The 18,201-nt window shown below is 35.4% G+C and overlaps 1 protein-coding gene across 1 annotated transcript in view; it reads right to left on the bottom strand.

Annotated features, from left to right (window-relative positions):
- LOC136026698 (meiotic recombination protein DMC1/LIM15 homolog) overlaps nt 1-11,409 on the bottom strand; it is a 44,695-nt gene extending 33,286 nt beyond the window's left edge. Inside the window, exons 1-2 of the mRNA XM_065703448.1 lie at nt 11,345-11,409; nt 6,693-6,842 (exon numbers count right to left, since the gene is read on the bottom strand). Coding sequence (XP_065559520.1) covers nt 6,693-6,788 — 96 coding nt within the window. The 5' untranslated portion in view covers nt 6,789-6,842; nt 11,345-11,409. The remainder of the gene's footprint in view (nt 1-6,692; nt 6,843-11,344) is intronic.
- Nucleotides 11,410-18,201: the final 6,792 nt, after the last annotated feature.

Below are 18,201 nucleotides of genomic sequence, written 5' to 3'. Positions count from 1 at the left end.
GCTCCTACCTATATAAATGTGGAATTTTGTATTTTTTGCCAGAAGGCAGATCAAGGATGCGTGTTTATTTGTTTTTTTTTTTTTTTTTTCCCAGGGGTGATCGTATCGACCCAGTGGTCCTAGAATGTTGTGAGAGGACTCATTCTAACGGAAATGAAAAGTTCTAGTGCCCTTTTAAGTGACCAAGGAAATTAGAGGGTACCTAGGCCTCCTCCCACGTTAATTATTTTCCAAAGTCAACGGATCAAAATTCTGAGATAGCCTTTTTATTCAGCGTAGTCGAAAAGCCTTATAACTATGTCTTTGGGGACGACTTACTCCCCCGCAGTCCCCGTGGGAGGGGCTACAAGTCACAAACTTTGACCAGTGCTTATATATTGAAATGATTATTGGGAAGTGTACAGCATTTTCAAGGGGATATTTTGGTTGGGGGAGGGGTTGAGAAGAGGAGGATATGTTGGGAGAACTTTCCATCGAGGAATTTGTCCTGGGGGAAGAAAATTTCCATGAAGGGAGCGCAGGATTTTCTAGCATTATTAAAAAAAAAAACAATGAAAAAATAAATATGAAATTTTTCAACTGGAAGTAAGGAGCAGCATTAAAACTTAAAACGAACAGAAATTATTGCGCATATGATGGGTTCACCTCCTCCAAATACCTCGCTCTTTACGCTAAAGTATTCTTAGTAATTTCAGTTATTTATTCTACGGCTTTTGTGATTCAGGGGGCCATTCTTAGTGAATTGGGACAAAATTTAAGCTTTATTGTAAAGAGTGAGGTACTGACGAGGGGGTGAACCCCCTCATATACGTAATAAAAACATGAGGATACAAAAGTTCGTTACGTAAGCTAATTTATTAAAATTAATTAATTAAAAATTCTAGTTGCCTTTTTAAGTAGCCACAAAATTGGAAGGCAACCAGGCTTCCTCTCCCGCTCTTTTTTTCTCAGAATCATTCGATCAAAACTATGAGAAAGCCATTTAGCCAAGAAAAAAATGAATATGCAAATTTTGTTTTAATTATTCCTCTACGGAGAGCCAAAATCAAAACATATATTGATTCAAAAACGTTCAGAAATTAAATGAAAAAACAAGTTTTTTTTAACTGGAAGTAAGGAGCGACATCAAAACTTAAAACGAACAGAAATTACTTCGTATATGAAAGGGGCTGCTTCCTCATCAATGCCCCGCTCTTTACGCTAAAGTTGTTAACTGTTTTAAAAAGAAGAGTTGAGAGAAAGAGTCAAACTTTATCGTAAAAAGCGAGGCGTTGATGAGGAAGCAGCCCCTTTCATATACGAAGTAATTTCTGTTCGTTTTATGTTTTAGTGTCGCTCCTTACTTTCAGTTAAAACAACAAGTTTTTTTTTTAATTTAATAGAAAGAGAAACTTTGCCGTGAAAAGTGAGGTATTGAGGATGGGTGATCTCTTTCATATGTGGAACAATTTCTGTTATTTTAAGTTTTAATGTCGCCATTTCCTTTCAGTTAGAACAAAACTCATTCTATGTTTATCTAATCACTGAAAAGCAGAACCAATATTCAGGGAAAAATATTGACATGTTGCTGATTTTCCAAAATATACAGTATCTATTTTTCGTTATCTTGATCTCGAGTAATTCCAAATCGGTGTTTTTGCAATTTTCATTCATGTAATGGAAGTGTTTTTGTATTTTATTCGAAATTTGGAAAAAATTGTGGGAAGTACTCTCTATACACTTTTAATTTTGAAGTTTGGCAAAACATTAAGTTAATTCGAACAAAAACTGATCAGAGATATCGAAATCGATATATCGAATATCGAAAGTGAAAATATCGATATATCTTTTAATTAAATCATCACCCGACACTAACACCTGTGCATATGTTTTATAATTTAAGAACAATCCAAAATTCAATTTTAATGGAATTCAATTTTCTCCGAGTAAGAATTTTTTTAAGAAAAGTAAAGAGCTTCATAACACCAAAAACGAGAGGATATAAAGTAAATGGTAAGTCAAACTTCAAAAGAACAAGAACCACTGTTAATAGATAACACAGTCAAACTTAAAACAAGAAGAAATTACCACAAAGAAGAGTCAGGTTAACGCCAGAGCCGCTCCTAGGGTGGTGCCCGGGGCAAGGTTACTTATGCCCCCCCCCCGGCCTCCTGACCAAAATTAAAGCAAAAAATGCTGAGTCAAAGTAAAAAATTGGATCGAAGCGGACAATTGGATTTGATCGAGGCGTGAAGAGCGCGTTATTGAGGAGGGAAAATTGTAAAAAACTCTCTTTGGTTACAATTTTTGTTCTTGAATCAAAGTTAATCTGAGCAAAAAACTGATCAGAAATATAAAAATATATCGACTATCGAATATTGAAAGTAAAAATATCAATGTATCGTTTCATCAAATTATTGCCCAACACTACCGAAAAGGGCCTTCTCAATGAAAATATCTCCATAAAGATATTTTCAAACTCAAGGAGGAGGACTCTAGGCTCCCATTTTACGCCATTGGACCCAATAGAGACCGATAGAAATCCCCTAAGTTTATCCTTGAAGGGTGAAAGGATTTACAAACAGACGTTTTCCAGCTCGTCCTTAATGCTGGTGTCTCATAAAAACAACCTTATTTTTTAAAGAACAATTGTTGACCTAGTTAAAGATCCTCTAAAACGTCAACATCGTCCGAAATCCCTTTTCATTTCTGTATTTTTCAAACAGTTCGTGGTAACAAATTGTAGTAGGGAGCGGCCCGGCTCAATAGTAACCAAAACTCTAAAACACGGAATTTTGATACCAATAGATACATCAAAAGAATCGTATTTTTAGGCTGATCTTAAATATTTAAGTTTCATTAAGTTTCATCAAGTTTAATCTTACCCATCAAAAGTTAAGAGCCTGAGAAAATTTGCCTTATTTTAGAAAACAAAGAAAAGACCACCTAAAAGTCACAGAATCTTAATGAAAATCACACAATCAGATTCAACATATCAGAAAATCATAGTATAGAAGTTTCAAGTTCCTATCTACATAAACACGGAATTTTGTATTTTTTGCCACAAGAAATATCACGGATGCGTTTTTTTTTGTTTTTTTTTCAGGGGTGTTCGTATCAACCCAGTGGTCCTAGAATGTCGTGAGAGGGCTAATTCCAGCGCAAATTAACAGTTCGAGTGCCCTTTTTAAGTGAACAAAAATCGGAGAGCACCTAGGCCCCCTCCCACGCTCATTTTTTCCCAATGGCACCGGATCAAATTTTTGAGATAGGCATTTTGTTAAAATTTTGAGATAGCCATTCAGCATATTCGAAAAGCCTAATAATTATGTCTTTGGGGACGATTTGATCCCCCACAGTCCCCGGGGGAGGGGCTGCAAGTTACAAACTTTGATCATTGTTTACATATAGCAATATTTATTGGGGAGTGCACAGACGTTTTGAGGGAGATTTTTTTCACGCTGGGGGGGGAGTGCGTTGGAGGATCTTTCCATGGAGGAATTTATCATGAGGGAAGATAATTTCCATGAGGGGGGTCAGGATTCTCTAGCATTATTTAAAAAGACAATGAGAAAATAAATATAAAAACTTTAAACTAACATAGTTATTACGTATATATTACCTCAATCTTTACGCTAAAGTATTTTTAGTAATTCAACTATTTATTCTACGACCTTTGTAATTCAGGGGTCATTTTTAAGGAATTGAGACAAAATTCAAGCTGTAGTGTAAAGAGCGAGGTATTGACTAGGACGCACAACCCCCTCATATACGTAATAAAAAATATACAAATATAGAAGTTCGTTACGTAAGTTACTTATATTATACTACTAACAAAAACATTCGTAAAAGATTGGTAATATGAAATATATGACATATGTATATGAAAGGGGTTGTTCCCTCCTCTACGCCTCGCTATTTACGCTAAAAAAAATTTTTATTGTTTTAAAAAGTAGAGTTGTGAGAAAGAGTCAAACTTTAGCGTAGTGAGAGAGGCGTTGAGGAGGGGACAACCCCTTTCATATACGGAATAATTTCTGTTCGTTTTAAGTTTTAATAGCGCGCCTTACTTGTAGTTAAAAAAAAAACTTGTTTTTTGTTTAATTCATGGTAAGATTCGAAAAAGATTAGAGATTTTGAGTACCTGAGATGCACAAATGGTAGCTAAAGCCTATGTAGAAGCCATAAATGGAAAATATTCTCAAAATATACACTTACAAATTAAGAAACGTATTATACCTGAATATATTTAAAGCGTACATTCCGTACGTCAGATCTTCATTCCATGAAAAAAGAATCTTATAGTAATTTCCTCTGATCTTTTCCGTTAAATCTATGTCACTATTTAAAATGTGTTTTTCTTTTTTAACTTATGGGTATTAAGTTGAAACAAAAGAGCGATGTATGATAAAATGCTTGGACATATATATTATTTGGGCTATTTATTTTTCACATTATTAGGAGGAGTAAAGTAAAGTAAAGCACTTTTAGAAACGATATGAATATGTTTTTTTAAGACTACTAAGTACTTTTGGCTAATGTATAGTCTAAAATATAATTTCCCATGTATTTTGCCATACGTAAACCTTCTTGTCAACTTAATACCCGTAAATTGAAGGAACTTAATCCATGAGTAAAAAATAGTGGTAAAGTACAACAGAAAAATCCAGAGCCTCCAAAGGCAAAAAAATTTTGGAATTCTACCGTAGACTAACCCTTATTTTTTTGCATTTAGAACTATTTGAAAAGAAGATAGAAAGAGTCGGCAAAAATTGACTAGCGATTACCAACAGGCTATAATTCTTGTATTTTAATAAAAGACGAGATGAAATATTGTGTAAAGAGTAAGAATTGAGAAGGACAGCGGCCTTCGTTTAGAGCAATTTCTATTTGTTTTAAGTTTTAGCGTTGCTCTTTACTTTCTTTTGATTACAGTTCTAATTTGTTTATTATTGAAGGCGCAATAGTTTGCACATATTGAAAATAGAACAACGTGGTAGTATACCCTTTGAGTAATGAATTTTCAAGATAATACTTTGCTGTTGTTGACGAGGTTCTTTAGAAAAGTCTATTGTGAAAAATAGTGGGACCAAAAATATCATGTCATATTACTACGTTTTTGAACGTATGTTAAGTTCAATTCCTTCCGAACTCCGAGCAAGCATCAATAAGAAGTATTAAAAAATGAAAATAACAAGATGAAGCGTCTTATTTCAAGAAATAAAAATATACTTATTCTAAAAAAAGTAAATAAATTAAAGTATGACATAATTACGCGTAGCCAATCTATTAAAATAAGACAGTGAACTAAAAAATACCTACATCTCGATTATATGACTTACCAGAAAATAGGTAAACTTTTATCTCGGAAACTCCTCATGTGTGAAACATTAAAGTAAGATTTATTTACGTCGAGTCTGCTATTTTACAGTCAGTATTTCTCACATAAAAATATTAAGTACGGGTATAGGTTCACGTGGAACGTAATTTTGCAGAGCTTTATTGCTGTTGGAAGTTCTCCCAGTGCTACAAGACGGCAGAGTTCTTCCAACCTTACCCAAATTTCGTCTTGAACTAATACTACTTTAGTTATCTAACTTCTTGATTAACCCAAGCGACTTGGTTAAACCCTAGATGACCCCAGGAGTGTCAATTAAGAGGGCGGGTTCCTCTCTTTGATTTTGAAAAATAACCTTTTTGGTCTTTTTATTAAGGAAAATGCTTTTTTGTATTTAGCTGATAAAAACAACAAATGATCCTCCCCAACGGTGAGCCAACTTTTAGAAATCACGTACATCAGGTGGCAAGAACTAAGTGTAGTGAAAGTGTGCCGAGCATGACGGAACTGTGCCAAGACTATGCCACGCGCAGTAGGACTGTGCAACACACGTGGCATTACGAGATGCACACCGGGCTGCAGAGAGTGGGCGACCCTTTGGCCATTCCCAAGATTTAGAAAAAAATGTGTGCCCCTAACCTACTCTTTCGTGAATGACGCTAATGGGAATGCCTAGCTCGACCCACAAGCTAAGGCCCAAGTCCAAACAGACATCCGTGTTAATTCCAGAAGGTTCCATTATCAAGACGGTACATCAAAGTTTAAAAATAAATATTTGAGGTTTTATTTAAAAAGAGGTAGTAGCATTAGGTGACGACGAAAATTAACAAGGAAAACAATTGCTTAAAATAACAAGCGAGATTATGCAAGTAGTGGCATGGCCAAGCTTTTAATTGCTAGGAAATTTAGTACAATAAATCCCTTAGAAAATCTGAATTCAAATGTGAAAATATACAACATTTTGAACCGCTCTACCCTCCCCCTTCCCAAAAGTTTAAAACAATATAATATCAAAATTTAGAAAATGGTGCAACATTTTTCATATTTTTAGCATTCTAGGAGGGAAGGGATTCTTAAGATCAGCCCTCCCCCTCCAAGTGGACACGGAAGTCCAACAGATGCATGAACTGTTTTGAAATAAATGATCACATGCCAAACGTACCAAGGAAAGTCGATCTCAAGTTCACTTATCCTAGATTCAAAGAATCGATATCCACTTGTTTCTTTTTGAAACTTTTTACTCAATACTTAAATTTTACATTCCTATACTAAACAGATGAAATACATCATTAAACTAACAATACATTCGAGTGAGGTGAACCAAAACCAAAAAAGGGGAAAAAAGTAAAACCTGTGAAAAAAAAAGATTACTTACAATACCATGTGATTGAAGGCAGTCAATATCTTGAAAATAGGATTCTTCCTCGTCAAGAATATCGGGAACTATTTCTTCAACAACTTGATCCTCCATGTTTTTCCCCGAATGACTCTTCTTTTAAATAAAATATATAAGCCTCTTAAGATGCTGCAAGAAGGATAAAGTACATTGAACTGACATTCTAATTTGGCCATGGACTAATCCTCCAACTAGCAACATTTTGAGTAGGAGTATTCAATTTTTTTCCAGGAAGGAGGGCTATATGCCGCAAAAAAATTATGCTCGAACTATCATTTTCCAATATTCTGAGGTATTTCCAGGAAGTGTTTCCATAGTTGTCCTTTTTTTTCCTGTTGCCTTTCAAAAAGACGATATTTTAAAGGTTATTCCTATTGTTTATAATATCCCCGATATAAAATAAAAAAATAATAAAAAAATAATACTTTAAAAATAAAAAATGATGATTAAAAAAAATAATAATAATAAATCTTCGAGACCTCAAAAATATCTCCTTCCAAATCAAATCGTGCAAGTGCCTACATAGTACCAATTAAGATTCAGGCTATTATTATTTTCTTTACTTAAAGCTGAATTAACCCTTATATTTTTTCCAAGTGGAAAATTTTCAACAACATTCACAGTTAGCTGCTAAAATCTTTGTGGAATCTTTTCACACGTACAAGAGTTGTCCATACGATAAAAGTTCGATTTTCTCAACCCAATTAAATGCCTGTAATATATGAAAAATATAAAGTGTTTCCCACATTAAAAATACGGAAAACAAAAGGAAATATTGTATCGTTTTCATTTGTATAGTTTTGATAAATAAAATAGGAAGGAAAAGATTTCTATGGCCTGCTAAAAAGTACGAAGACGCACCGTATTCCAATAAAGAAAAGGATATAGGTACTTTCCATACCATGGCAAATAATGTTCAAGTACATTTAATATAGTATATACATTTCTAATGTATATAATTCCATACATGTTCCATGCTGAATAACTTAAAAAATATCTTTTTGGCGAGGAGGGGTGGGTGGGCTCTGAATAATGAATTAGTTCACTTGTACCGCATCATCGAAATCTCACGGCTTGCGTCAGTAGAATTTCCATAGCATAACGAATTTCCTTAACGGACCTAGATCATTTTTGCACTGAATCAAGAATTTACTGGCTTTACACCACGTCGCCAAAATTCTGCTGTTTTGACTTAAGGTATTTTGTTGCACCAAATCAGGATTTAGCTTGTTTTTAAACTGACTGAGTACTTGCTTGTTTTCACACCGAACCAAAACTTACCTCACCTTTGCAAAAAGTTATAACTTAACTTGTTTTTGTGCTATTTCAAGACTCACATCGTAAGCAGACTGCGGCACCAAAATTTTGCAGCTTTGACTCACGACTTTTTTTGTACGAGTCAAGAATTAGCTTGTTCGTGCACCAGATCCTGACAAAAGGGGCTAACATTCCAGAAATCACGTACACTAGGCAACGCCATTCGGAAGTGTACCCAGCGTGGTAGAAAGTGTGCCAAGTTTGGCAGATATCCTGATAAGCGTGACGGATTTGTAAGGCACATATAACGTCTAGAAATGTAAACCAAGTGGCGGAAAGCGGATAGTCCCTTGATCAGGACTTTGACTTGCTTTTACACCGAGACTGAAAATCGTTGGATGTTTCTGAATTAAACAATTAACAACGTGCCTATCATCTGCAATAAAGTTAATGGTAGATGTAGAAGGAGAGAGGGTAGAGGCCACATTTGAAGCTCCAATCGTAAATATTTTAATTCTTTGCATGATCTTGGACCTTGATGAACAAGGTCCAATGCGCCCATATTATCCAACAAAACTGTATATGTGGAGAATTGACCCTTTGAAAGTTCTGGGACCCTTAACCCTTTGGTTTCATAGATACGTCCCCTAATGGAGTAATATTCTATTAGCTTTTCAGCCATTTTGAAAAAATGGCTACCGTAAAATGTCCATCCGAAGTTATAGGAGGATACAGCAGTGCAAGGAATGAAAAAAGGGTTTGCACTCGGATCCTTTTCATTTATTAAAATAGCATAGAAAATTTCAATTTTCGAATCAAAAGAGCCCCTTCCAAATCTTTGCAACCACCCATTATGTACAAAGTAGTCGGGCAAACAAATACTTGGAAAACATAACGTTGAAAATTCAAGTATTGCAATATTAGGGAAACATATATGCATCGTGGGCACCCTCAACGCGGGGTGAATATTTCCCTCCTTTAATGCGTGAAGTTTTGAAATATAGACTAAGAACAGAGGAAATTTTTTTAAGATGGTGATGACATACTAGTCTATGACTACTCTGACTGTCTGGCTAGACGCAACGATAAGAGAGATATCGTCAAGTTTCTCCACCGGTGAAGAAAAATGGAAATAGTTTGGCAAGAAATCATGCGTTTATCATTCCCCTGTACCAAAAAATGAAAGAAAAAAGAAAAAAATATGTCTAAACATATATATTTTCATCTTGATAATAATATCAGGCCTTTTATTTCAGGAGGAGAGCTCCAAAACTAGGATCTTATTAGTTCATAGTCTTTACCCATTTAGGCGATATATGAGGCAGTAGCAGTATGTATTTGTTACCGTGAATGTCCGCAAATTGGTGAATGTCGACATTCACCAAGGAATGTTCGAAATTCCTTTTTCTCTGGTTGGATTCAATTAGCTTTACGAGTCAGCCTTTTCAGTCTGATGCAAGCTATGATGGTAAAAGTTTACGTGATTATATTAGTTTAGAGTAGGTTAGATGAGGTTGGGTTAGGTTAGGCTTTTAACCCATTTCTGATATTTAGAGCCAAATGTAACCTGATCTAACCTGACCTACCCTAAACTAACATAATCACTTAAACTTTTACCATCATAGCTTGCATCAGACTGAAAAGGCTGACTCGTAAAGCTAATTGAATCCAACCAGAGAAAAAGGAATTTCGAACATTCCTTGATGAATGTCGACATTAACAATAGAAAGTCACGGTAACATATTTATTGCACTTCAACTGTTTAGACCATATATATGGGAATGGAATGTATTTCGATATTTGGCGAACTGTTGCTAAAACAATTCGTCATTATGACCTTTTCAAGCAACGCTCCGGTGCAGATGTAGCTTAAAAACGTCGTAGCATAAAGCTTTTTTTTGGCAGAAATTCACCCAATACGGAAAAATATATTATCCTAATTTGCGGGCTAAATGGGCAAAGTCCCATAAATGCGGTTGTTCCAAGGTTTAATAAGTGGTAAGCATTAGGATCAACAAGATTCCATTTTTGATGCCCCTCCTCTGGGACTGAAACACATCTAGAATATTTGCCTACAAGATGAAAATATGTGCGTGAGTAAATCTTATTTGTTTCTTGTATTTTCAAGTACTGATGGCGACTAAGCCTATAGAGTTCAATCCCGAATATTGGGATATTTTTTTTCACTACCTGAGAAATTTACTTGTTTCTTCTCTTATAGTTGCCATCTTGTCAGGGAATTCTTACATCGTATTTATTCCCCATCTGTAAGAGATTCAACCGATATTGGGACACATTTTGAACACTAAAGTAGGCTACTATGGTATACCAACCAAGTTTGCTTTCCCACCTTGCAGTAACCTACCACAGTCGAAAGAATACAAGAAAATTGGAGAAGGAGAGAGGGTAAAATATATCTTTTAAAAATCAAGAACGGATGGGGGATTTGTCGTTGTTTTTAACTTTTTGATGGAAACACAACTAAAATACATTTTCCAATGAAAATGCTCTCAAAAATCTAGGGTAGACGAATAAATCTAGGGGTAGCTCTCCATTAACATCCTTAGGCATTTTGCAGCATACAAGTATCCCTCATTTGAGAAAAGCGATAATTAAAGGTTTAAAACGCATACACAAAAATGCCTCTGGGCCTGATGAAGCATTAAGTCAAAGGAAAGAGGAGAATTTTCGAACCAATGTGTACTTTTTACCGAGTGCTCGAATATTTGCTTTTTTTCTATAATTTGCGTTTTGTGTAGCCTTAACAGATCCCCCTTCATAATAATTCGATGCAAATGTGCAGAACCTATCCTAGGGTAGGTGATGCCAAGGCAAAATTAATTACAGTGCACACACCCGCCTCAAATAAAGCGAAAACAGCCGAATCAAAATGAAAACATACTCAAAATTATCCCCCAGCCACGGCACCTAGGGCAGCTTGCGCTGGTCCACCTATTGACACAGGCTAAGCTACACTACATTTTTCACCCTACTAAGGATCAGTAACGTAATTTCGTCAAAATCCCAGGGGAGGGGGCTAAGCTGGGGCCAATTTTCCCAAATTTAGTGAAAATGACAGTGAAAACTGAAAAATGATCGATGTATTACCATAAAGGCAAAGTTATATTACAGAAAACTGACCTGTTTTTCTGGATGCTTGAATTACGCAGGCTTTTTCTTAGTTTTGACAAGATTTTTTATAGAAACTAAATTTCTACTTGGGGGCAGCCGCCCCCCCCCCTAACAAATTACGCCCATGTTAAAGAATGAATCCTCGATACATTACCGGTCTAATGAGTAGTTTTATACCCCTTTTCCTCACCATGTTAATAAAACTATTTACTTCAATTCTATGACTCTATCCTAATCATTACCTTTTCTAGAAACAGTAGAAAATAATTCAATCCTTTCTATTTGCGAGATACTAAATGACTAGTTGCCCTGCGGTCGAAAAACCGGTAGAAAAATTTTGGACCAAAGCTCGATTCTGATTGGCAGTTTAAAGATGCGTTCCTTTCATTGCGCCGGTTTGTAGTGAAATCTTACTCCGGTCAAATGAATATTTGAATTATTCTGACGTCAATAAATATAGAGTATTTAAAGTACGCTTAAGCCTGTAAGCCTCTTCTTAAAAGTATTAAGCAAAATATGATGGTTTACCGGATAACGTAACCCTGTTATATCATAGTGTAAAAAGAATGTTGCTGAAAAAAAATTACACTAATTCCAGTTGGGTACGTTTGCAATTAGAATGATTGGAAAAATGTTAAAACCTTCTCTAATGATCAAAATTTGTAATTTCAAAATTATGAACTATAAAATATCTTATCAGCTACGCAAATATAAAACTACTAGCATGAACTTTTCATTCAACAGTTTACTTACAGCTTGAACTGTAAGCAAGGAGCGACCCGACTCAATAGTAACCGAAACTCTAAAAAACGGAATTTCGGTACCAACAGATATATTAAAAGAATTGGCATATTATGCTGATTTTAAATATATAAGCTTCTTTAGACTTAGTCTTACCACTTAAAGGCTACGAGCCTGAGAAAATTTGCCTTGTTTTGGAATAAAGGCGAAATACCTCCTAAACCTATTAGAATCTTAATGAAAATCACACCATCCAATTCAGCGTATCTGAAAACCCTACCGTAGTTGTTTCAAGCTCCTATCTGCGAAATTGTGGAATTTTGTATTTTTTTTTTCCAGAAGAAAGATTACGGATACGTATTTATTCATTTATTTTTTTTTCTTTTCTCAGGGGTGACCATATCGACCCAGTGGTCCTAGAATACCTTAAGAGGGCTCATTTGAATGGAAATTAAAAGCTCTAGTTCCCTTTAAAAGTGACTAAAATGACTGAAGGGCAACCTGGCCCCCTCCCCCACCCCTTTTTCCCGAAGTCGTCCGATCAAAATTTTGATTTAGGTGTTTTGCCCATCATACTTAAAAAACCTGATAACTATACCTTTGAATATAACTTGAACCCCCCCCCCCCAGCCCCAGGGGAAATGTCTAAGTAATGAAATTTGCCAATTTTTCACTCTGAATTTTGTTATTGTGAAGTATGTATACATTTTTGGATGGGGGGGGGGGTTTCGCTGGGGGTCTTTCCACGGGAAAGTTTGAATTCTGTCCCAATTCTTTGAGAACGACTCCTGAAACACAAGGGTCGTTAAATTAGAACAATAGGAAGCTTTTTTAAAAGTACCTAAAAACTTTAGTGTAAAGGGCGAGGTGTTATGGAGGGGGCAATCCCCTTTGTCATATAATTCGTTTTCAGTGAAGCGCCAATGACGGATTATGCTTTAGACTTTATAGTTAAGAAAAGGGACAGTATCCAAACCCTTGTTTGTAGTGAAGTTACATTTGTCTTGAAAAGTGTCGGAAAGAACTAATAAAATTAAACTGAATATTTGATATATAATGATAATTACTGCTTAAAGCTCATCACTTCAAGATTTAGTTGTATTCTATTTTTATGTTTGTTTTCGATGTTGTAATAAGTACAGAAACAACTGTTTGTAGTATAATTCGTTTTCAGTAAAGCACCGATGACGCAGTAGGTTTTGAACTTTTACAGTGAGAGAAGGAGGCGAAACCCAAACTCATGTTTGTAGTATTTTTGTTCGTTTCTAGCTTGATTTGCATATTCAATTTAAGCTTAACGCGTTTTGAGATTATTTATTCATTTATATTAAAAATTTTTGTGGATTTGTTTGCTATGATTGTTTATTTAATTTCTCTTTGTTTTGGGGTTCATTTATCCTTTAATAGTAATTTCTTTTAATTTATGTATTTATGTTAGAACTTGTAATTTTTTTGGTGATGATTGTTGATTTAATTTCTGTTCGTTTTGGGTTTCATTTTTATTCTCTAATAGTAATTTTTTGTCATTTTAGTTTGGATTTTTAACAGGTATTTGTATTTGCTGATCTTAAATTTAATATGGCCTTTGCTTTTCTTTGAAAAACTTCTTTTTTGATTTTTTTTTTTTATTATTAATTCAAACAAACGGTGGTTATCAACTTTGTAAAACTCAGAAGATATTTTAAATTATTTTTATTATTTTAGATTAACGTCATTCAAAACAGGAAGATACGCATGGGGAGGGATACCCCAGAGCTATGATTGCTCCCCCAACAAAACTTCTAGACTTTTAAGAATTTATGGCCAATTCTTTTTTTATTACAGGCTTCACAACTTCGTCACAAATAATGATGTGCCGTTAATCCTGGTAATTACTGCGCTAATTACTTTGAGGTATTTATTATACCTTTTCTTGAACGTCTCAACAGAATGACTTTCCGGGATTATCCCTCTAGAGGGCATTTCAAATCATGACGAATTGTCTGCTTTCTTCTATCTTGAATCAGTTTTGATACCTCCTCAAATGGAGGACAATGCATTTATTTGTTGAACATCGATATTGAAGTGACGTCACGTCGATCCTCGATTGACTACAGGGGTTAGGTATCACAGTTGCTAGAAATTGCTATGCACATTGCCTGGTTTTGGACACTTTGAAGAGGAGTGATGTGGCTAGTTGGAGCACCAGTAAAGTGAGGGCATGCATAATTCATGACTGATCTAGTACAGGAGGTGAATAGTGTCAAAATTGACTCGTCAGGGAGGAGGCTTTTGCATCTTAGGACGAATCCCAGTATCCGGGAGAAAAAGGCACTCACTTTACTGAGCTGTTCGACCTATGTGAGATCTGACGAGAAATGAACTCCAAGGAGATGTAGTGTGTCAACTCGGTTTATTACCTCTCCTTCCAAAAGAAACTAGGGTGATCCTTCGCATTCTGCAACTTCGAAACTAAGAGCTCTTCTGTTTTTAATGCATTGAAACTTACAAGCCACTTATCTGCCCACACCTTAATTTCTTTAGGTCGGTCTTACCCTCCTTATGGGGGTTTTCAGGATATTCGTCTTTCACGATGGAGATCTTTGTTGTCACGTCATTAGCAAAGTGGTGAGGTCCTTTCACAAGGCTATCACCTAGGTTGTTTTATGAACACCAGGAAAAGAGTCAGTCCGAGAATACTTCCTTGGGGCATTCCTGCTAAAGCTGGACATTATTTTGAGATGAAGCCGTCAAGGACGACCCTTATTAAATGTTGGTAAAGGAACTAAGCAAGCACCTCAAATAGCCAGCCATCAGCTCTGTAGAGTTTTAGAAGACCCTCGTGCCATACGCGACCAAAGGCTTTTGTGACGTCAAAGGAGAGAAGGCGAATGTCATATCCCTGAGACAAGAGCTCTACCCACTCTTGGTATTGCGCAATTAGACAGTAAAAATTCTTGTTCATCATTATCAAAAATTACTTTCAACCCCCTCTCCTCAAGAGAAAAATCCTGCGTAAGGGCCTGTTTTGAAGTAGGGTCTAACACAGTTCTTTTTTAGTATTTTATCCTTTTTTTGTTTAAAAAAAGTCAATATTTTAGTTTTTTTCTTGCCAATAGAGGTGTTGCAGACGACGATGAATTTTACGATTTTGTATACGGATAGCTACTATTTTTGAAGCTAGAAAAGAGCGGCCATAACTTAAGATGAGCTTCATGCTCATTTGAATTCAAGGTCATTCGTATTTGTCTTTTACATGGGTAAAAGTCACTTTCTTTCTGCATACGAAATGCGCACGTTACGATAGAGGCATCAGCCATTCAAAAGTATTGTAGATGAGGCTCACTTTTAGATTTTTGTACCTTTAGTGTCAAAGCGCTAATCTCTCGGAACTACGAACTTGTAACAAAATTGACAAAAAATAAAGTTTCGATAAAAAAATCAACTTTTAAAGCTTAGTTGACCAAGTCCTTAATAGATTGTATTTAAATATTTTTGTCCGCTCTAAAATGATATTATGCTACCTGTATTTCAATAATTCGACTCATTTTCTTCAAAGTGACTAAATTTCTTTCAGTAACATTCAGTTTAATTAATTTCGAATATGAATTGGAAGTTTCCATTCATTTCCAAGCTTGATTTCATGACAAGATTTATGATTCTCCATGAAAAGACTCGAAATTAAGGATTTGTGAAAAGGCTAGAGGTGGGAGATTCTTTTGTTTCCTTTGATACCACTGGATTTCTGCCATGGATGACCAACAAACTTGGTGAAGGGCTTTTTCTCCGTCAATTTCAGAAATCGAAAGGGTAGAAACAATCTGAAATGGTACGGACACTATTCAGGCCCGTATGGGCGGAAACCCAGGCTCGTGTAAACAGTGTTGCCAGATTGGCTTGTTTCAAGCCCCGATGGCTTATTTCTCTGGGCTGGGGTGGGCGTTTTTTTTGCAGGCTAGGGGCGGAAAACTGGGCTTATTGTTTTTTAATTTGGCTTGTTTTGGGCTTTGTTTTGGCCTCAAATTTCTCACGGCAGCTGCTAGAGCAGTTTTAAAGCGCTTGCCCCCAGCTCTTGATTCTCCGCTGAAACTGAAAGTGCTTTCTCCCACCATTTGTTTGTTACAGTTGCTTCCTTGATTTAGTGATTTGCCTTTGGATTCTATTCCAGTGCTGAATAATAGCGAGTTAGAGAGTCAGTGGGGAAGACTCTTGGTAGTTGACTGGGCATCAGCTTGTGGCGAAGAAATTCCGAGTGACTCTTGTGAATACTGGGTCAAGGTCCTGCACCATCTTGATCCAGTTGGTGTCCCTCCATTTCGTGACTTAACGAGGTGGGGGTTGACCCTCCTCAGCCTGCCAATAAGCAATGCTGTAGTTGAGAGGTCATTTTCTATGATGGATATTTTGAAGAACAAACTTAGGAATCGAATGTTGTTGCCTATGCTGAACTCAATAGTAGTCTTTCGGTTCTGGTTGTCAGTGTGTGGTATTTGCTGTTCTCAGTTTGAGCCTACTAAAAAAGTATTGCAGTTTCAACAGTGAAACCTATAGACTTGGGGGTTGCATTGCAACCACAGATGGGAATTTTAACAATGATCTCAATGACATACTGGTATTACTATAGAATCGCAGAACTGGCTCTTTTCCTTTTCTTTTCTTCTAATGCTGTTTTTATCCTAGTGTTCTTTTCTAACTTCTTGAGGTGTAGATATACTCTTAAAAAAAAAATTGGATTTCCAACAAGAAAATGCTTGACATTTCAACTGCTTAAACTAAAAAAAAGTTTCTTGTTGAATTTTCAACAAAGGTTAAAAATGGAATAAATAAGTGTGATCTTCAACGATCTGTTAGCTTTCCAATAACAAACGTTTAAAGTCCAGCAAAAGAGTTTAATATTCCATGTTCTGTTGACTTTCCAATACCCAATTTTAGAAAGTCCAACCAATTATTTTTGAAATTCCAGTGAAATAATTTTATGATTTACACTTTGCTGACTTTCCGAAAAAATGTTGAAAATCCAACGAAAAAGCTTAATATTTTACTTTCTCTTGATTATTCTAGCAAATGATGTTGAAAATAAGACACGAAATTATTTTTTAATAGGAATTTTCCAATTTGCACCTCAAGGTACGAATAGGAGTTGAATAAGAAACCATCGGTTTCTTAAAAAAGAAAAACAAATGTTGGAATTCTCCAGATCCTGTGAAATTCATATAAAAATGAGCTCCTTCAGTGGAGCCAAAACTAGGAATCTTCGGGTTGGAGCCTGATTGGTAAAAGAAATCGATTGATAAGCTGCATCTAAAAACCAAAATGCTGTATTACAAAATAATCAGCTTTTGATATGCATATTTTTCTTAAGGTGACGACGCTGAATTTCTAGCTTGTAGTTAGCTTTTTCAAATCAAAAGTCCCTCGTGTTCGTTCAATATATTGGTATTTCAGTTGTTGTGGCACATTTTCTTGTCAAAAGCTGTACATTATATCTCATTTCTCAGAAATTATTTTTAATTTTTATTACTTGAGGTATTAAGAAAATGTACCAAAAGTATTGAGAGCTTTTCAATCATTTCGCTGATTCTCTTGATTTTTTTTTTACTTTGTGTTACAGAATTTCAAGCTTCAATCATTTTCTTTTTTTGCATTTTACAATTCTATCCAAAGAAGTAATTAAGCCTGTGTATTTCTACTTGTGATATTTTGGTCATAATTCTGTTTGTTCACTAAAATTATTTAGCTTGTTGAAGAGATCTCATTGCGTTTTCTGTTACTCGTGGAATTTGTTTTGTTGTATTACGATGTCAATGCACTAAGAATTAGCTGAGAACCGCGTCCATTAAAACTAGGTGACAAGAACAAAAAAAAGTTTTCAGTGACAAGTCTTAACGTCTTAAATAACTATAAAAGTTTAAAATATTTAGCTGCCACGTAGCTTAAGGTAATTTTTAGATTACAATTTTGCTTTAAAATTGGTTTCTAAAGAAATAAACATAAAGAAAATATAATATTTAGTGACAAATTAAAAAAAATTATAACTTATTAGGGCAGTGGGACATGGAGAAGTGCCTTTATTTGTATAGGGCTGTAGCTTTCGGAAGGGTACGGAGAGGCGGCAACTCTGTAAAACGTAAAACGGCGGCAAAACTGTAAGGAATAATAACATAATGGGATCTGCCTTGAGGGCTCGGCTGGGAAATGACCCCTTTGTCTTTTTTATTTAGCTTTCATCTAAAATAGCAGCAGTCACAATTAAATCGTCCAACTTTGATCCTGAGTCTGAACACATGTTCTTTGATTTCAAAAGTCTCGAGTTTGAGAATTCCATGGACAAATTTGTTTCCAAGTAAACAGTTTTACTTTCACACAATAAGTTTTTCAA

Source organism: Artemia franciscana, chromosome 4 (genome assembly GCF_032884065.1).
Source record: "Artemia franciscana chromosome 4, ASM3288406v1, whole genome shotgun sequence".
Lineage (NCBI taxonomy): Eukaryota > Metazoa > Arthropoda > Branchiopoda > Anostraca > Artemiidae > Artemia > Artemia franciscana.
The sequence above is the reverse complement of the archived record's forward strand: the minus strand, read 5'-3'. Positions and strand labels throughout refer to the sequence as shown.